This window comes from Ahaetulla prasina, chromosome 5 (assembly GCF_028640845.1).
Source record: "Ahaetulla prasina isolate Xishuangbanna chromosome 5, ASM2864084v1, whole genome shotgun sequence".
Classification (NCBI taxonomy): Eukaryota; Metazoa; Chordata; class Lepidosauria; order Squamata; family Colubridae; genus Ahaetulla; species Ahaetulla prasina.
Window position 1 is genome coordinate 38,791,763 of NC_080543.1, and position 15,357 is coordinate 38,807,119.

The window sequence follows — 15,357 nt, forward strand, 5'->3', positions numbered from 1 at the left end:
GGGATTATTTTCGGGGGAGGGTGTATATTTACGCCCATCCCAAAAATCAGGCTTGGCCTTATTTTCGGGACATGTCCTATTTTCGGGGAAACACGCTAGTGAACTTTCCAAATTATTGAATCACAACTCAGTCATGGTAATGCCTACTTTAAAATACACTTAGACTCACTGAATTTCAAGAAATTATTTTAATATTGATTAAAGCTAACACAAATGTTGAGGACACTGCCTGGTGATTAATCAGCCTTTAATTAATAGCTCCAACATTTACATTGTTTGAAATGTAAGGACTGAGAGGACTGAAAGGACTGAGCTCCTAGGTTACTCATTTAGGAACTTCATTTGTGACTACTGAATAATATTACAATAGTAAAATTTGGCATGACAAAGCCATGCAAAAGCCTACATACCTATGAAATATTTAAGTTCAATCTTATATATCACAGGATGATGATCTTAAAACTGTAATTCCATATGCATTTGCTGAAATACCCATCCCCTTGATTTCATAAGCTTTATGGAGAATTAAGTGGGCAGAGGATTATGGTTTGTGCCTGTCTGCAGAATGGAGAACTCTGACTGTCCCATATGATACAATCAAAAATGTACTCTTGATAATCATTCCTTCTCCTGTGTTGGGCATATGGTAGAAGCCCTTCGGGAAAAAGAGTGAGAGACCAGGTGTTCTGTGAAAAGATCTACCTGTTTGTTATGACAAATGCATATCTAAACAGAAGCATAAAGCTTTCAGACACAAATTTGAGACACAAATATATTACAAGACTTTTTAGTGCAATTTAGCTTCAAACAATACATTAATCTTATCTTCCTGGATTTGAATGTTTAGTTTTCCCCATATTGGAAAAAATGATAATATTTTTTAACCCTTATCAACTGCTCAATTTATATGGAATGCCACGAACCTGGAGAGCCATAGGCTAGGGTTCTTTGTCTTTGGAGGTAGAAAGTAAAATAGTTGCAAAATATCATGTAATTCTAAAGTTAATGTAATCTATGCTTTTACATCTAAAAATAAAATAAACGATTGAACTATCACACATTAGAGTGATTCAACACATTCAATACAGCAAATGATTATTAATTCTGAAAGACATTGACATCATACAAGAGAACAGTATGCATATTTCAGTGATCATAGTTCAGGTGTTTCTTTTAGAACTACAGATTTTTGAGTAGATTTCTATTGGGATGAAAATGAAAACAAAAAATCCCAAAAATATACATACACTCCAGGGGTGGGTTCTACTTACCTTTACTATCAGTTCACAACGGGACCACACACGTGCTTCTGAACATGCGCAGAAACTTCCTGACGACGTCCGGGTCTGTGGGCAGAGCCTCCCGCTGGTTTTACTACCAAATTTTTTTTTTTGCCTTTTTTTACTTTTTTTATTTTTTTATTTTTGTCACAACAGTATACACAAACAAATGTCATAGATAAAACAGCATATATATATACATATATATATAAAATTATGCATCAACTATATTAATTGGATATAACGAAGGGAACAATAGGACAGGAACGGTAGGCATATTTGTGCTCTTATGCACGCCCCTTATAGTCCTCTCAGGAATGGGGTGAGGTCAATAGTAGACAGCTTTTGGTTGAAGATTTTGGGATTTTGAGTAGAGACTATGGAGTCAGGTAATGAGTTCCAAGCATTAACAACTCTGTTACAGAAGTCATATTTTCTGCAATCAAGTTTGAAGCGACTGACATTTAGCTTGAATCTATTTTTTGCTCTTGTAATTCTTGTGAATCGGTCCGAACCAGGGGCAACCCACCACTGATACACTCTTGAGTAGAAAATAGATTTTGTTCTGTAGAATGAAAATAATGAGAAATGAAAAGTCTTCTCAAAACTAAAAGGAATAAGAAAGGGGTGTTGGATCACTCCAATATATGTTTTAAATAGCTGCTTATTTCAGGAGCTCCAAGAGATAACATTAGACACAGTAACAATAACACAATGAATGTAGTTTAATTTACCTTGCTACTTGGTATTCCAAGTACTACAAGTATTACAAGAGATCTTTTCTCTGGACCTAAAGGATCTCACTACTATTATGGCTGACATCTATAAATACTGATTTCTATGAATATATCTAATCCCAGAATCTGTGAAAATAGTCATTAACATATGTGCATTAGGAGCCTTGGTGGTGCAGTGGCTAGAATGGCAGTATCACAGACTAATTCTGATGACTGCCAACTGCCAGCAGTTCGGCAGTTCGAGTCTCACTGGCTTAAGGTTGACTCAGCCTTCCACCCTTCCAAGGTGGGTAAAATTAGGACCCAGATTGTTGGGGGCAATATGCTGACTCTGTAAACCTCTTAGAGAAGGCTGTAAAGGACTGTGAAGTGGTATATAAGTCTAAGTGCTATTGCTATTATTTATGTGAAGATTTTAATCCTGCTATACAGTATCAAAATCAGCAGAAGTATTTAAATAAAAACAGAAAAAATGGTGACTTTAGAATAGGAGCCTTTGTACAATTTTTTAAAAATTGGGCAGAAAAAGTGTGTGCCTATTCTAAAAATATGAAGGAAATTTTATTGATTTATTTTAAAGTGCTGTGGGGATGAGAAATGGATCAATAACAGAAATAATGTACCTCAATAACTAATACAATTATCCCTGCCTTCAGAATAACAACCAGGATACTGTCACCAAAGCAGAAATCAAAGAATGAAAAAAGAAAAACAACTCAAAACCATTTTCTGAAAATTGTAAGAATTATAAACTATATGGGTGTACATAACATACAGAATGGGGCGTGCATAAGAGCACAAACGTGCCTACCATTCCTGTCCTATTGTTTTCTTTCATTATATCCAATTAATATAGTTATTGCATACTTATGCTTATATATATATATGCTTATATGTTATATAGTTACTTTCATGCTTATGCTTATATATACTGTTGTGACAAAATAAATAAATAAAATAAATAAAGAATCTTTATCTGAATTAAGTATCCACAATTTTGCCTTAGCATAGATTGCATTTTCTCTGAATAATCTGTATGAGGTAGCAATGGGGTAGAAAGGAAAAGTCAGTCAGTTCCCTGATAGTTATAATTCCTACACTCTTTCTTTCTGACATTCTCCTCTGTTTTTTTCCTGTCTCTCTCTCCTTTAGAGGTTACCACTCATCTCCATATATTTATATTTCTAAAATTTTATTCGAAGTGTGACATAACCGGGCCGGGATAGCTCAGGCTACAGAGAAGCCTGTTATTAGAACACAGAGCCTGCAATTACTGCAGGTTCGAGCCCGGCCCAAGGTTGACTCAGCCTTCCACCCTTTATAAGGTAGGTAAAATGAGGACCCAGATTGTTGGGGGGGCAATAAGTTGACTTTGTAAAAAAATATATATATACAAATAGAATGAGACTATTGCCTTATACATTGTAAGCCGCCCTGAGTTTTCGGAGAAGGGCGGGGTATAAATGTAAACAAAACAAAAAAAACCAAAAAAAACCATCCTAGCCGAATGTGGAAGAACTACTGCACACCTTTTAAGCTACTAGCATATTCAATGCAGTGGTGTCATATAACTTTGCACCGTGTTCCAGACAAAGTTCTGTGTGATTACTCTTCCTTTTTCACACTGCAATTTGGGCCATCCTATATTTTAAAACATTTGAAGAAACTGTAGCTAATGAAAGAAGGACAAAAGTGTCATCAGGCCAATCACACACACTTTAGATTCATTCTGGACCTAACAGGCATCACGGCATTCGCTTGAATCAAGTGTTTTTATAGCTTTGCCCTGGATCATCTGACGCCTGATCAAGGTTTCATATCTTAGGCCCAAACAAACCCTTGGTCTTACCTCAGTCTAAGTATATTAGGAAAAAGAAAAAGTAGGCTATAGATAGAAAATTCTAGTGAGTTTTACTACTGGTGAATTTTGGATATACCTGGCAGTTATAATACAGTGGGTACTATTTGAATTCTAGGAAAAAAAGACTTCTTAAGAGCAGTTTGACAGTTCAACCAATTTTCAAAGAACTGGTGAGCAAATCTTCCCTGGATGTGTTCAAATAGAAGCTGAACATTCCTCTGTTGTGGATGCTTCAATTTTGTCAGAGCTGCAATTTGAATCAGTGAGCTACATGACCCCTTCAAGCTCTATAATTCTATGTAACAAAACCATACTGTTTCATTTCTGGACAGATGCTATAAATAGCTGCTTCCCTGAGGAATGATAGATGCAGTGCAGTGATGCTGTAAGAGAAGTATTTAAATCTACCCTTAAGCTGTGTCATGCTTGCTAGCCACTGAGGAGACTGCTAAACTGTAGAAAGAAAATCAGTGAGGGTTTTTAGCCGATCATTTAGATGAAGGGCTAATTACATAACCTTTTAGCTAAAAGGAATTGCTCTGTTTCCATGGTTCATAAATTACCAGTGTGAAAGGAAAGGATTATTGGTCACAATAGATGTTGGGCTCCTCTTTCTACATTCATTACAGTTTTAGTAAAGAAATAGGCAAGCTGCATTTTCAATTTATGTGAAATCACTTCAGTTTCCCGAATATTTCTGATTGTAATTGCGTTAGGCTCAGAGGTTTGGCTAAAGATTTTTTCTCCTTGATAGTTCTAAATTGAGTGTGGATCCCTAGGAATAATGTTAAATTTTTAATTCTTAGTTAACATATTTTTAAAATACATAGAGCAAGCAGCTTAACAGAAAGAGTACATCAAGGGAAGACTTTGGAGCAGAACTTGGAGATTCCAAGTTAGTAGAATAAGTAGCTGGCTTTTGAATAATTAGAGCAATATACATAGCCATTAGATGTCCTTCTGAAGAACACATCTAAAATTCTCATTATATTTGCAGAATTAGAACTCTGTCTATCATGGAAATATGTTTATATTATATTTATCCTTCATCTCATTTACAGTTTCATGATTTCTGTAGGTTACCTGACCTAGCTGCTATACACTGCAGAAATGAACAATCTTCTTTTATCACAGCCAGATTCCTTCAGAAGTGGATGAGGACCATATGATAACTGGTGATAAACCAAGCAGGGAGTTTATCAAAAAATTATTATATTTTTTCCTTCCTGTTTGCTTTCTGACAACTTCTTCTGCCTTTTTCAAGCATAAGACTTGGGATGAAACAAATTGTACTTGCTATACTCTAAACTAATTTCTTGTACACAGGTTTTATGGAAAGCGTTTCAATTTAAATCAAAGGCGGCTTGAAAATAAACCAAAGGCCACATGCCTCCCTGGGCTGCAAGATATTTAGTTCGTGTTAAAGTGTATCCCATGTACATTTACATATGAACTAGCCTCAAAGAGTCTTATATCCAGTGAAGTATGTAGGTTTTTCATGTTACTCCTGGTTTTTAATGTTCTTTCTTATTTCTTTTAATATAAGGAGCGATTATGTGCCATCAGGTTGTTGTCAACTCCTAGTGACTACATGAATAGATGTTTAAAAAATATAAATAATTAAAACAGTCATTTAGAAAAGTAAAACTAGGCAACTTAATTTGGAGCCCTGTGGTGCTTGACAATGCTTTTCTGAATGTTCACTGCAACAGAAGGATAGAGGTGGATGAAATTACCAATGGAAATTCTTGAATGTAAATTGATGCCTTGCTTGTGAATCCACATGGATACTGTTAGCAGACTTTTCTTCAAGTACAGTTTCTACCAACTTTTCCTGTGGTGCTTTGAGTAAATTTTCTGTAACTGTCAATTTCATATCTTTTAATGGATGATCAAAGAAGTGACAGATCTATAAACCCTGAAGACGAATTAAGCGTAAGTAAGCAAACATAGTGTGCACTGTAATGTTAAGACTGGGTTATATTTGTTTGTCATGTTCTAACTTACCGAAGATCTTTATTGGATTGTATAGCCATTGTAAATGCAGTGGATGTACTGTCTTTAACTGTAAACAATATTTTCATGTCTCTGTGTTTCCAGAACGATGGAACATAATATGATGGGATAATTGTTTAGAAAATCAGAAATGTATAAAGAGATTGAATATTTTTTAAAAAAAAGTAATTCCATCCCTATGCGGTGAAAAAAAAGAAAAAGAAAAAGCCAAGCAGTGTATCTAAATATAGTCAGCTTTAAACTAGTTGGCATAGTAACCGTTATCCTGAAGAACTAGCATGTGGTAAAAAAGGATAGAACAATTTAAATAATTAATTGTGCAGTGATACTTAAATTACTTCACTGATGGGGGATGAATTTTATAATGCTTAACTATCACTAGTGTAAGAAAAATACATACATTGTTCTCATGCACATCTAACAGTAACTATAGATATCATTGTTTCTTGAGATGGTGAGAAAGAAAATGTATGGTTTTGCTCATCGTATAGATAGAATCAAGCATTTTATACATTATGTTGAAGTCTAAAAAACTTAAGGAAAGAAAGGTTTGATCAGAAATAAGTAAAATTCCAGACTGATATAAATAGCTATCTATATTATCATATAACATGGTACAATACAATAATCTAGTTAGATTTTTCTAAAATGAATACTAGTAAGAAGCTAATCAGAAAAATGGTATTAATAACTTTGTTGTTGCTAACTACTTAGAATTGACAATTATCTGTTCAGCAAAAAAAAAAAAAAACATAGCAGAAGTTATATCAATTGCATGAGAAGTGTTAAAAAAGTAAATAGCAGTTCAACCTCCATCCCAATATTGAACGCTATCTATCTATTGTATTGTTCTTGGAACTTGGTGCCCAGATCACATATGATTATTTATGGTTTGTTTGTTTGTTTTTGAGAGAGAGAGATGAATCATGAAATTTGACTTTACACCTTCTTATCAGGCTTGGTGTTATCTAAAATCAAGATGAAATGTCTTCTTTTCAGGAAAGTGAGATCATTCTCTCCTCATCATGCTTTCAAATCTTAACAGAAAAAACACTAAATCCTTTCAATTTTAATGCTTTATTATAAAGCTACATATTTTCCTGTAAAGCTTGTAAAACAACTCAATTCTACCTTTCTTGTTAGTAGCATCTAAAAATACTTGTATTATGGATCATGTTTGTAAAACAATGGAAAAAGTCTTCATTTAATGTAATGAAACAAGGAAACGGTACCCTTATTTAATAGCCTTAAAACTGAAATGGGAGTTTCTCACCTTCTAATTGGTCTTGAATTCTTCAGGCCTTCAACTCAGTCATGATGTTTGGTGAATGGACATGGAATGCAACGGAATACCCCAAGAGTTCCCCAAGAGTTCTCATCTCTTTCTTTCTAATGAAAGCCCTGAACACATCTTCAGGAGAAAAGGCAACTTTGAAATAAAAAAAAACCAGTCTTTACCTTCTTGAAACTCTTTTGTTTTCTATTTTAAGGTATCAAATATATCAGTTCAAAGATCAGATTCTGAAGAAAAGTGGGAAAGACTCACAAAAAAACTCAACAAGACGTCAAAATCCAAAAGGAAAGCTAAAAGGGACAAGTCTGCCTGGAATTTTCAAAACAAAATAATTTTGTTTACAGTAGTTCTCTTCATTATCGGGGTAATAAGTTGGACATTATTGTGGCTTTTTATTGGTAAGTTCTTCCTACATCGCTCATCTAAGCTTTGTATTCCTTGATGTGTGCTAAACTGCTTGAGGAAAGCCTTTACAGGGAGTGGGGTCTCCTTAATGGCAGATCAGATCTGTAGGCTGTATTGGAGTATAGAAAAATTATCCTGAGAAACCAGTTCTGAACTGTTTCTGTGAAAATTATAGTGATGTTTCCATGGAGGAGAAAACAAACTGAATTCAAAGGAGACTTTACTTTTTTACAATGGTAAACTAAAAAGCTAAGGCAGTGGGCACATAAGCTAGGGAACTTCCTTACAAGGGGAATGAAATAAAGCTTTTCCATGTTCTGCTTTAGATGAACAGCAAGTCACAAGTATAGTCTACAAGAGAGATGCTTTCCAGAGAAGTTAGGAAACTGGGTTCTTTATGCATGTGGGACAATTTTGTTGTGAATGTTATTAAGAAGGTCATGATGGACTTAGTGCTTTTCCAGTTCATAGAAATCTTTCACGGTCAACTTTTATTTCCATATGGAAAGCAAAAGAAAAATAGCATATACCGGTATTCATGTTACCCATTCTGTTTTACAGTTGAGGCAGAAAACAAAGATGCTTTGTATTTTGTTGGACTATTTCGTGTTGCCAACATTGAATTTCTTCCAGAATATCGGCAGAAAGAATCTAGGGAGTTCCTTTCAGTAGCAAAGAATGTGCAACAAGTGGTAAGGAAACCCATACACAATGGCATACCTTTTTTATCAGTAAATTTGACAAAATAATTAGCTGGATGCATGCGTTAATCAGTTTTGTGTGTTCCAACGAGACAATGAGTAAAGGCCCAGGCTACAATATGTCTTTCTCAGGTTGCTTTGCTGGAGGTTATATAAATGAGTTTTTCCCCCCAAAGAAGGGGGAAGCCTGTTTGAAATGAATACTTTTGTTGACAGGACAATACCTGCTGCCATTTATCAGTTTTTCTCCAGTCAAGAGAATTTGGAATAGCACAAAGAAAAACGAGAAAGGACTCCTGATCTTCAATAGTGAATGAATTATAGTAGATCCCATGGCACAATCTGTCCTGTTCCTAAAATAGATATATCATTTATTTGTTTTCAATGTAGCCTCCTTTTCTCTTTTTTTAACCTGCCTGTGTTATCCTATATAAAATATGCACCTGAAAGTCATGGCTAATATAACCTACATTTGGACCTGTGCTCATTGCCTGGTATTATTTTCTCATTTGCAATCCCTGGATTTTTTACAATGTACTTAGTATCATGCTTCTTAATTGCCCCGTTTTGGGTATTTCCCAATGTAATTTGGGAATTCCTGTCCATCATGGCAGTCACGGATCTCATCCAGATTACTGAAGGCCTATTTTACAGTAGAGGTCACAGTCCAGATCTGCTTTTTGTTTGCGGGAAAGGGATAACATTTTATTTATTTTTATTTATTTTTCACATCTTTATACTGCCCTTCTCAGGACTCAGCATAGATAAAACATAAATACCAAAAAAAATTAAAATACAATATTCATTAAAAATCTAATTTGATAAGCTTAGTATTTAAAATAAGTGTGTAAAATTATAAAAATAAATTAAACCCCTTAAAAACCCCACTAACAAACCCTCGATTAAAAATTTATTGTTAGGCCAGCCCTGCTTGGTGAAAGAAGAAAGTTTTGAGCTCGCGCTTAAAGGTCCAAAGATCAGGGAGAAGATGTAGCCCCACAGGTAGTTCATTCCACAGGGCTGGAGCCCCCACAGAGAATGCTCTTCCCCTGGGGGCCGCCAGCCGACATTGTTTGGCTGACGGCACCCCAAGGAGGCCCTCCCTGTGAGAGCGCACCGGTCGATGGGAGGCTACTGGCGGCAGCAGGCGGTCCCGTAAATATCCCGGTCCCATGCATGATACGGAGAGTTGAGGATAGTTACTATCAACTCCTTTTATTATTATTTATTTATTTATTTTATTTATTTGATTTTTATACCGCCCTTCTCCCGAAGGACTCAGGGCGGTGTACAGGCAAGATAAAACCAGCAATACAATATACAGGTTAAAATACAATTTAAAAAACTTATTTAAATTAGCCTGAGGATTAAAATTTACCATACACTAAAAAAACCCCGTTTAAAAATTAATAAATTTAACATTAAAATTCCAATTTAAGCCAGCCCCGCGCGGATAAAGAGATGTGTTTTCAGTTCGCGACGGAATGTCCGAAGGTCAGGTATTTGGCGTAAACCCGGGGGAAGCTCGTTCCAGAGTGTGGGAGCCCACACAGAGAAGGCCCTTCCCCTGGGGGCCGCCAGCCGGCATTGTTTGGCGGACGGCACCCTGAAAAGTCCCTCTCTATGGGAGCGTACGGGTTGGTGGGAGGCGTGTGGTAACAGCAGGCGGTCCCGTAAGTACCCAGGTCCTAAGCCATGGAGCGCTTTAAAGGTCATAACCAACACCTTAAAGTGCACTTGGAAGGCCACAGGCAGCCAGTGCAGTCTGCGCAGGAGCGGTGTTACATGGGAGCTACGCGTAGCTCCCTCTATCACCCGCGCAGCTGCATTCTGGACTAACTGCAGCCTCCGAGTGCACTTCAAGGGGAGCCCCATGTAGAGAGCATTACAGTAATCCAAGCGAGAGGTAACGAGCGCATGAGTGACCGTGCATAAGGCATCCCGATCAAGGAAGGGGCGCAACTGCCGAATCAGGCGAACCTGGTGGAAGGCCCTCCTGGAGACGGCCGTCAAATGGTCTTCAAACGACAGCCGATCATCCAGGAGGACACCTAAGTTGCGCACCCTATCCTTTGGGGCCAGTAACTCGCCTCCGACAGCCAGCTGCGGCTGCAGCTGACTGAATCAGGATGCCGGCATCCACAGCCACTCCGTCTTGGAGGGATTAAGCTTGAGCCTGTTTCTCCCCATCCAGACCCGTACGGCTTCCAAACACCGGGACAGCACTTCAACCACTTCATTGGGGTGGCCCGGGGTGGAAAAGTACAGCTGGGTGTCGTCAGCGTACTGCTGGTATCTCACCCCGAAACCACTGATGATCTCACCCAACGGCTTCATGTAGATGTTGAACAGCAGGGGCGAGAGAATCGACCCCTGTGGGACCCCACAAGTGAGGCCCCTCACGGTCGATCTCTGCCCCCTGTCAACACCGTCTGCGACCGGTCGGAGAGATAGGAGGAGAACCACCGATATACGGTGCTTCCCACTCCAAATCCCCCCAACCGGCGCAGCAGGATACCATGGTCGATGGTATCGAACGCCGCTGAGAGATCTAATAGGACCAGGGCAGAGGAATAACCCCTGTCCCTGGCTCTCCAGAGATCATCCACCAATGCGACCAAAGCTGTCTCCGTGCTGTATCCGGGTCGGAAGCCGGACTGGAACGGGTCTAGATAGACATCTTCATCCAGGTATTGCGGTAGCTGTCGCGCCACAGCACTCTCTACAACCTTCGCAACAAAGCGAAGGTTGGAGACTGGACGATAATTACCCAAAATAGCTGGGTCCAGGGAGGGCTTCTTAAGGAGGGGTCTCACCACCGCCTCTTTCAAGGCAGCAGGGAAAACCCCTTCCAACAAAGAAGCATTGATAATCCTCTGGAGCCAGCCTCGTGTCAACGCCTGAGTGGCCAGTACCAGCCAGGAAGGGCACGGGTCCAGTAAACATGTCGTGCTGTGAAGCCTCCCCAACAACCTGTCCACGTCCTCGGGAGCCACAGGGTCAAACTCATCCCAAATGGGCTCAACAAGACGTGCCTCCTCTCCCTCACTTGGATCATCCCAAATTCGGTCCAGACCGTCCCTCAGCTGAGTGATTTTATCATATAGATAACCGCTAAACTCCTCGGCTCGTCCCTGCAAAGGGTCATCCCGCACCTCCTGATGTAGGAGAGAGCGGGTCACCCGAAACAGGGCGGCCGGGCGGTTATCTGCTGACACAATGAGGGTGGAGGCGTAGGAACGCCTCGCTTCCCTCATTGCCACTAGGTAGGTCCTAGAATAGGACCTAACTAGTGTCCGATCAGCTTCGGAGCGACTGGACCTCCAGGTGCTCTCTAGGCGTCTTCTCCGGCGTTTCATCTCCCTCAGCCCCTCGGAGAACCAAGGGGCCGGACGAGATCTACGCCAGGTCAGAGGCCGCAAAGGCGCAACACGGTCCAAGGCCCCGGCCGCGGCCTGTTCCCAGGCCACGACCAGTTCCTCAGTCGTGCCGTGGGCCAGATCCTCAGGGAATGGCCCAAGCTCCGTCAGGAACCTCTCAGGGTCCATCAGGCGCCTGGGATGGAACCACCGTATAGGTTCCGTCTCCCTGCGATGGTGAATGGCGGTTCGGAAGTCTAGGCGAAGGAGAAAATGATCCGACCATGACATTGGTTCTGTTACTAAATCATCTAACACCAGATCATTTAACCACTGTCCAGAGATATAAATCAGATCCAGCGTGCCTCCCCCCGTGTGCGTAGGGCCATCATTTACTCGAATCAGGTCCAAGGCCGTCATGGAAGCCTGGAACTCCCGAGCTGCCGTCGATGACAAGCCAACTGATGGCAGGTTGAAATCCCCCATGACTATAAGTCTGGGGGTCTCGACCGGCACAGCAGCAAGTACCTCCAACAGTTCAGGCAGGGCTGTGGTCACGCAGCAAGGAGCCAGGTACGCGATCACCAAGCCCAATTGATTCCTATAGCCCCACCGCACATAGAGGGATTCACAGCCGGCAATCTGAGGAACAGTGATCTCTCTCGGCTCTAGATCTTCCTTAATAACAACCGCCACCCCCCCACCCCTACCTTGGACCCTCGGCTGATGAAATGCTCGGAAACCTGGAGGGCACATCTCAACAAGGGGGACCCCCCCCTCTGGGCCCAACCAGGTCTCCGTAATGCCCATGAGGTCCGCGGACTCCCCCTGAATAAGATCACAGATCAGGGGAGCCTTATTAACCACAGACCGGGCATTACATAACATCAGCCGAAGATCCAAGCTCTGAGGATCATGGCCACCCGAGGAACGGGTAGGGACTGAGGGGCCGGAGCACGTGATCGCTCTCAGACATCGAACACGTGCTCCCACAACTCGGTACGGCTCCTCCCCCGCCATATCTGCCTCTCCCACTTACCGTACAATGGTCAAATCACTCCCTGTTAGCCCTGGAGTTGTCTGGGGCTACCCTCTCCATTCAAATGAAGGATCTATTTGATCATTCTGTCTCAGGCACTTGATTGCCTTTGTTGGGTTTCATAAACAACTTGGAGTTGTACTTGAAACTCTATAGTATAGTTTAACTGAGGCCTTAGTTGCTGCTTGGAATGAGAAGGCAACAGCAGCCTTGGATTGGATTGGATTGTGGATTGGATTGTGCCTGTGCAGACTCTGCAGCCTATGTATATTGATCCTGGAGGGGGCCTAGTTTTCAAAGGAAGTTTGGGTGATAAAATGGCAAGAGCACTACTGGAGGAAAACAAAGAGAAAATCCAACTAAATACAGGCAAGAACCCTTTACTATTAAGGAATACCCTGTGTCAAGAAGAGTGACAAAACCTAAGTATTTTTCCACTCTGATTTACCTTCACAGATAAGTTTCTTATGGCTCTAGTTAAGGTGACTTGTCTCCTAGGAAAGGAAGAGCCAAGGAAATTGTTATAGGAGTCTCTTTGAGGACTATGTAAGTCCCATGGAATTGACTGAGAAATAGTTCTGTTTTGTTATCTGTGAAGAATCTGAGGTTACTAGAATGCAGTCCTTGGGTTTTGAGTTCTGACATTTATATTTTAGATCAATGTCCCTTCTGGTTAATCAAGGCTCGGAGACAACATATGGTTGGATACATGTGGTGATAAGTGCTTGCTTGAGGGAGGGGATTGTTTTATCACTTTTGAAGAAATGGTGATCTACCCTTTTCTCAAGAAGCTACTGCTGGAGCCAACAGAGTTGGATAATTTCCACCCAGTCTCAAAATTTCTCCTTTGTGGGAAAATTACTGCAAAACTAGTAAAGTTACAACTCTAGAGGACCCCTGGAGGAAGCAAATTATTTGGATACCTTTTCATTGTGTACTAGATCAGGTTGAGAAAATATCAGTTGCACTTGTCAATGATCTTTTATGGTGTCAGGATATTTGTGATATAACCAACCTGGCCCACCTGGATTTCTTTTGATATGATTAATCATTGTATCATTCTGAACCAGGATAGGGGGTTGGGAATGGAAGGAAGGCATGATTGTAAGATGTTCTCCTACTTCCATTGAAAAGAGTTCCAGTTGGTATCAGGAAGATGAAGTTATAGACTCCATGGTATTTCAGAGAGTACTCTACTTTCCCTACTCCTATTTAACATCTACATGAAACCAATGGGCAAGTGTAGGCCATGGAGTATGGCTTTGAAGGACAATTGAAAGAGTCACTAACACAGCAATAATTGTAATTATTATTGCTTATTAAAACATGTAATTTCTGGATACTACTTTAGAATTAAACAGTTTGCTGGACTTCTGTGAACTAGACCAAGGACACTTGTGGTTTTTCTATAAAAAAAGAAAAAATGGGCATGGAAGAAGAAATGGACAGTTGTAAAACACCTACATCTCTCTCTGAATAACTCTTGATAAGCTTTCATTTTTAACTAGTGAAAAATAATGGAAAACATCTTTATTGTAACTTCATTCTTGGGTTAACTTATTATCATTCTTTTTTTTCTAAAGTAGTTTTTTTTAAATTGTAGAGTATCCTGAGTATTTCTGGAAACTCTTAAGTTGCAACTGGCTGAGGATGCTATCTGTCTGAAGAAACTACTCTTGGACTAAAATTTAATTAATAATGGATATCCCACTTTGTTTCCATTAAATCATTAACTTCTATTTTATTTTAGGCTGGTACAACTTCATTTGGTTTTCCAAATACAGATTTAAGTCACATCTAATTAAAAGTTGGCAGAGGAAGGTGGGAACTTTTATAACCAGGCAAACAAAAGCTGTGATAAGTGTTGTTCTTTATTTTCATAAATGAATACAGTAGTTATTATAAAAATCTTTAATCATTCTCAGAAATATTCACTAATTCTTGTTAAGAATCCACAATTTAGACTGTTCTCAGTAAAATTAAATTGACTTCATGTAGAACACTCAAACAAGTCTGTTAATGTTCTCTTTCAGATGAATCTGGTGTATACCAAATCTGCTTTCTCAAAATTTTACAAGCAATCCATTGTCTCTGATGTCAGGTGGGACATAATTTATAGTTTGTTTTTATCATTTAATGATAAATATCTTCTCATCTTGTTGCAAGTCAATTATCTTGTAAGTCAAGCACAACTTTATAAAATGATTGAGTACCAGGCATAAACAACATTTTCCTTCCATGTTGATACATTGTATATTTCAAACCTATTAGCATTTACTTTGAATGATAATAGGAGTTTAAATTTTTAATCTTGTCAGTTTTTTATGTAAGTCAATAAGGTTCTGGGTGGATATCACATATAAAGTCCTAAATAGCTTGGCACTCAAATAGATACAGTAGTAGCCAAAATTGTAGAAACCTTTTGGGAAAAGTGTATTTTTGAAGTTTGATGCCTGATAACAGTTTTTCGGGAGTTTCAACATAATCATATTCCACTGCTGGAATGGCCTGGGAATAGCCCAGACTTAACCCATGGAGCTGACTAAAGAAACTTGTTAGGCAGAAGCAACCCAGCTATAAAACCCAGTTAATAGAAGCAGTCATTCAATCCTGGTTTCACCAGTGGTGGGTTGCCCCCGATTCGGTCTGTTCTTGTGAACCGGTA

At 39.6% G+C, this 15,357-nt stretch overlaps 1 protein-coding gene across 1 annotated transcript in view; it reads left to right on the top strand.

Annotated features, from left to right (window-relative positions):
- Window positions 1-5,762: 5,762 nt before the first annotated feature.
- Window positions 5,763-15,357, top strand: part of TMPRSS7 (transmembrane serine protease 7) — a 36,992-nt gene continuing 27,397 nt past the window's right edge. Inside the window, exons 1-4 of the mRNA XM_058185206.1 lie at window positions 5,763-5,813; window positions 7,385-7,586; window positions 8,155-8,285; window positions 14,726-14,793. Coding sequence (XP_058041189.1) covers window positions 5,763-5,813; window positions 7,385-7,586; window positions 8,155-8,285; window positions 14,726-14,793 — 452 coding nt within the window. The remainder of the gene's footprint in view (window positions 5,814-7,384; window positions 7,587-8,154; window positions 8,286-14,725; window positions 14,794-15,357) is intronic.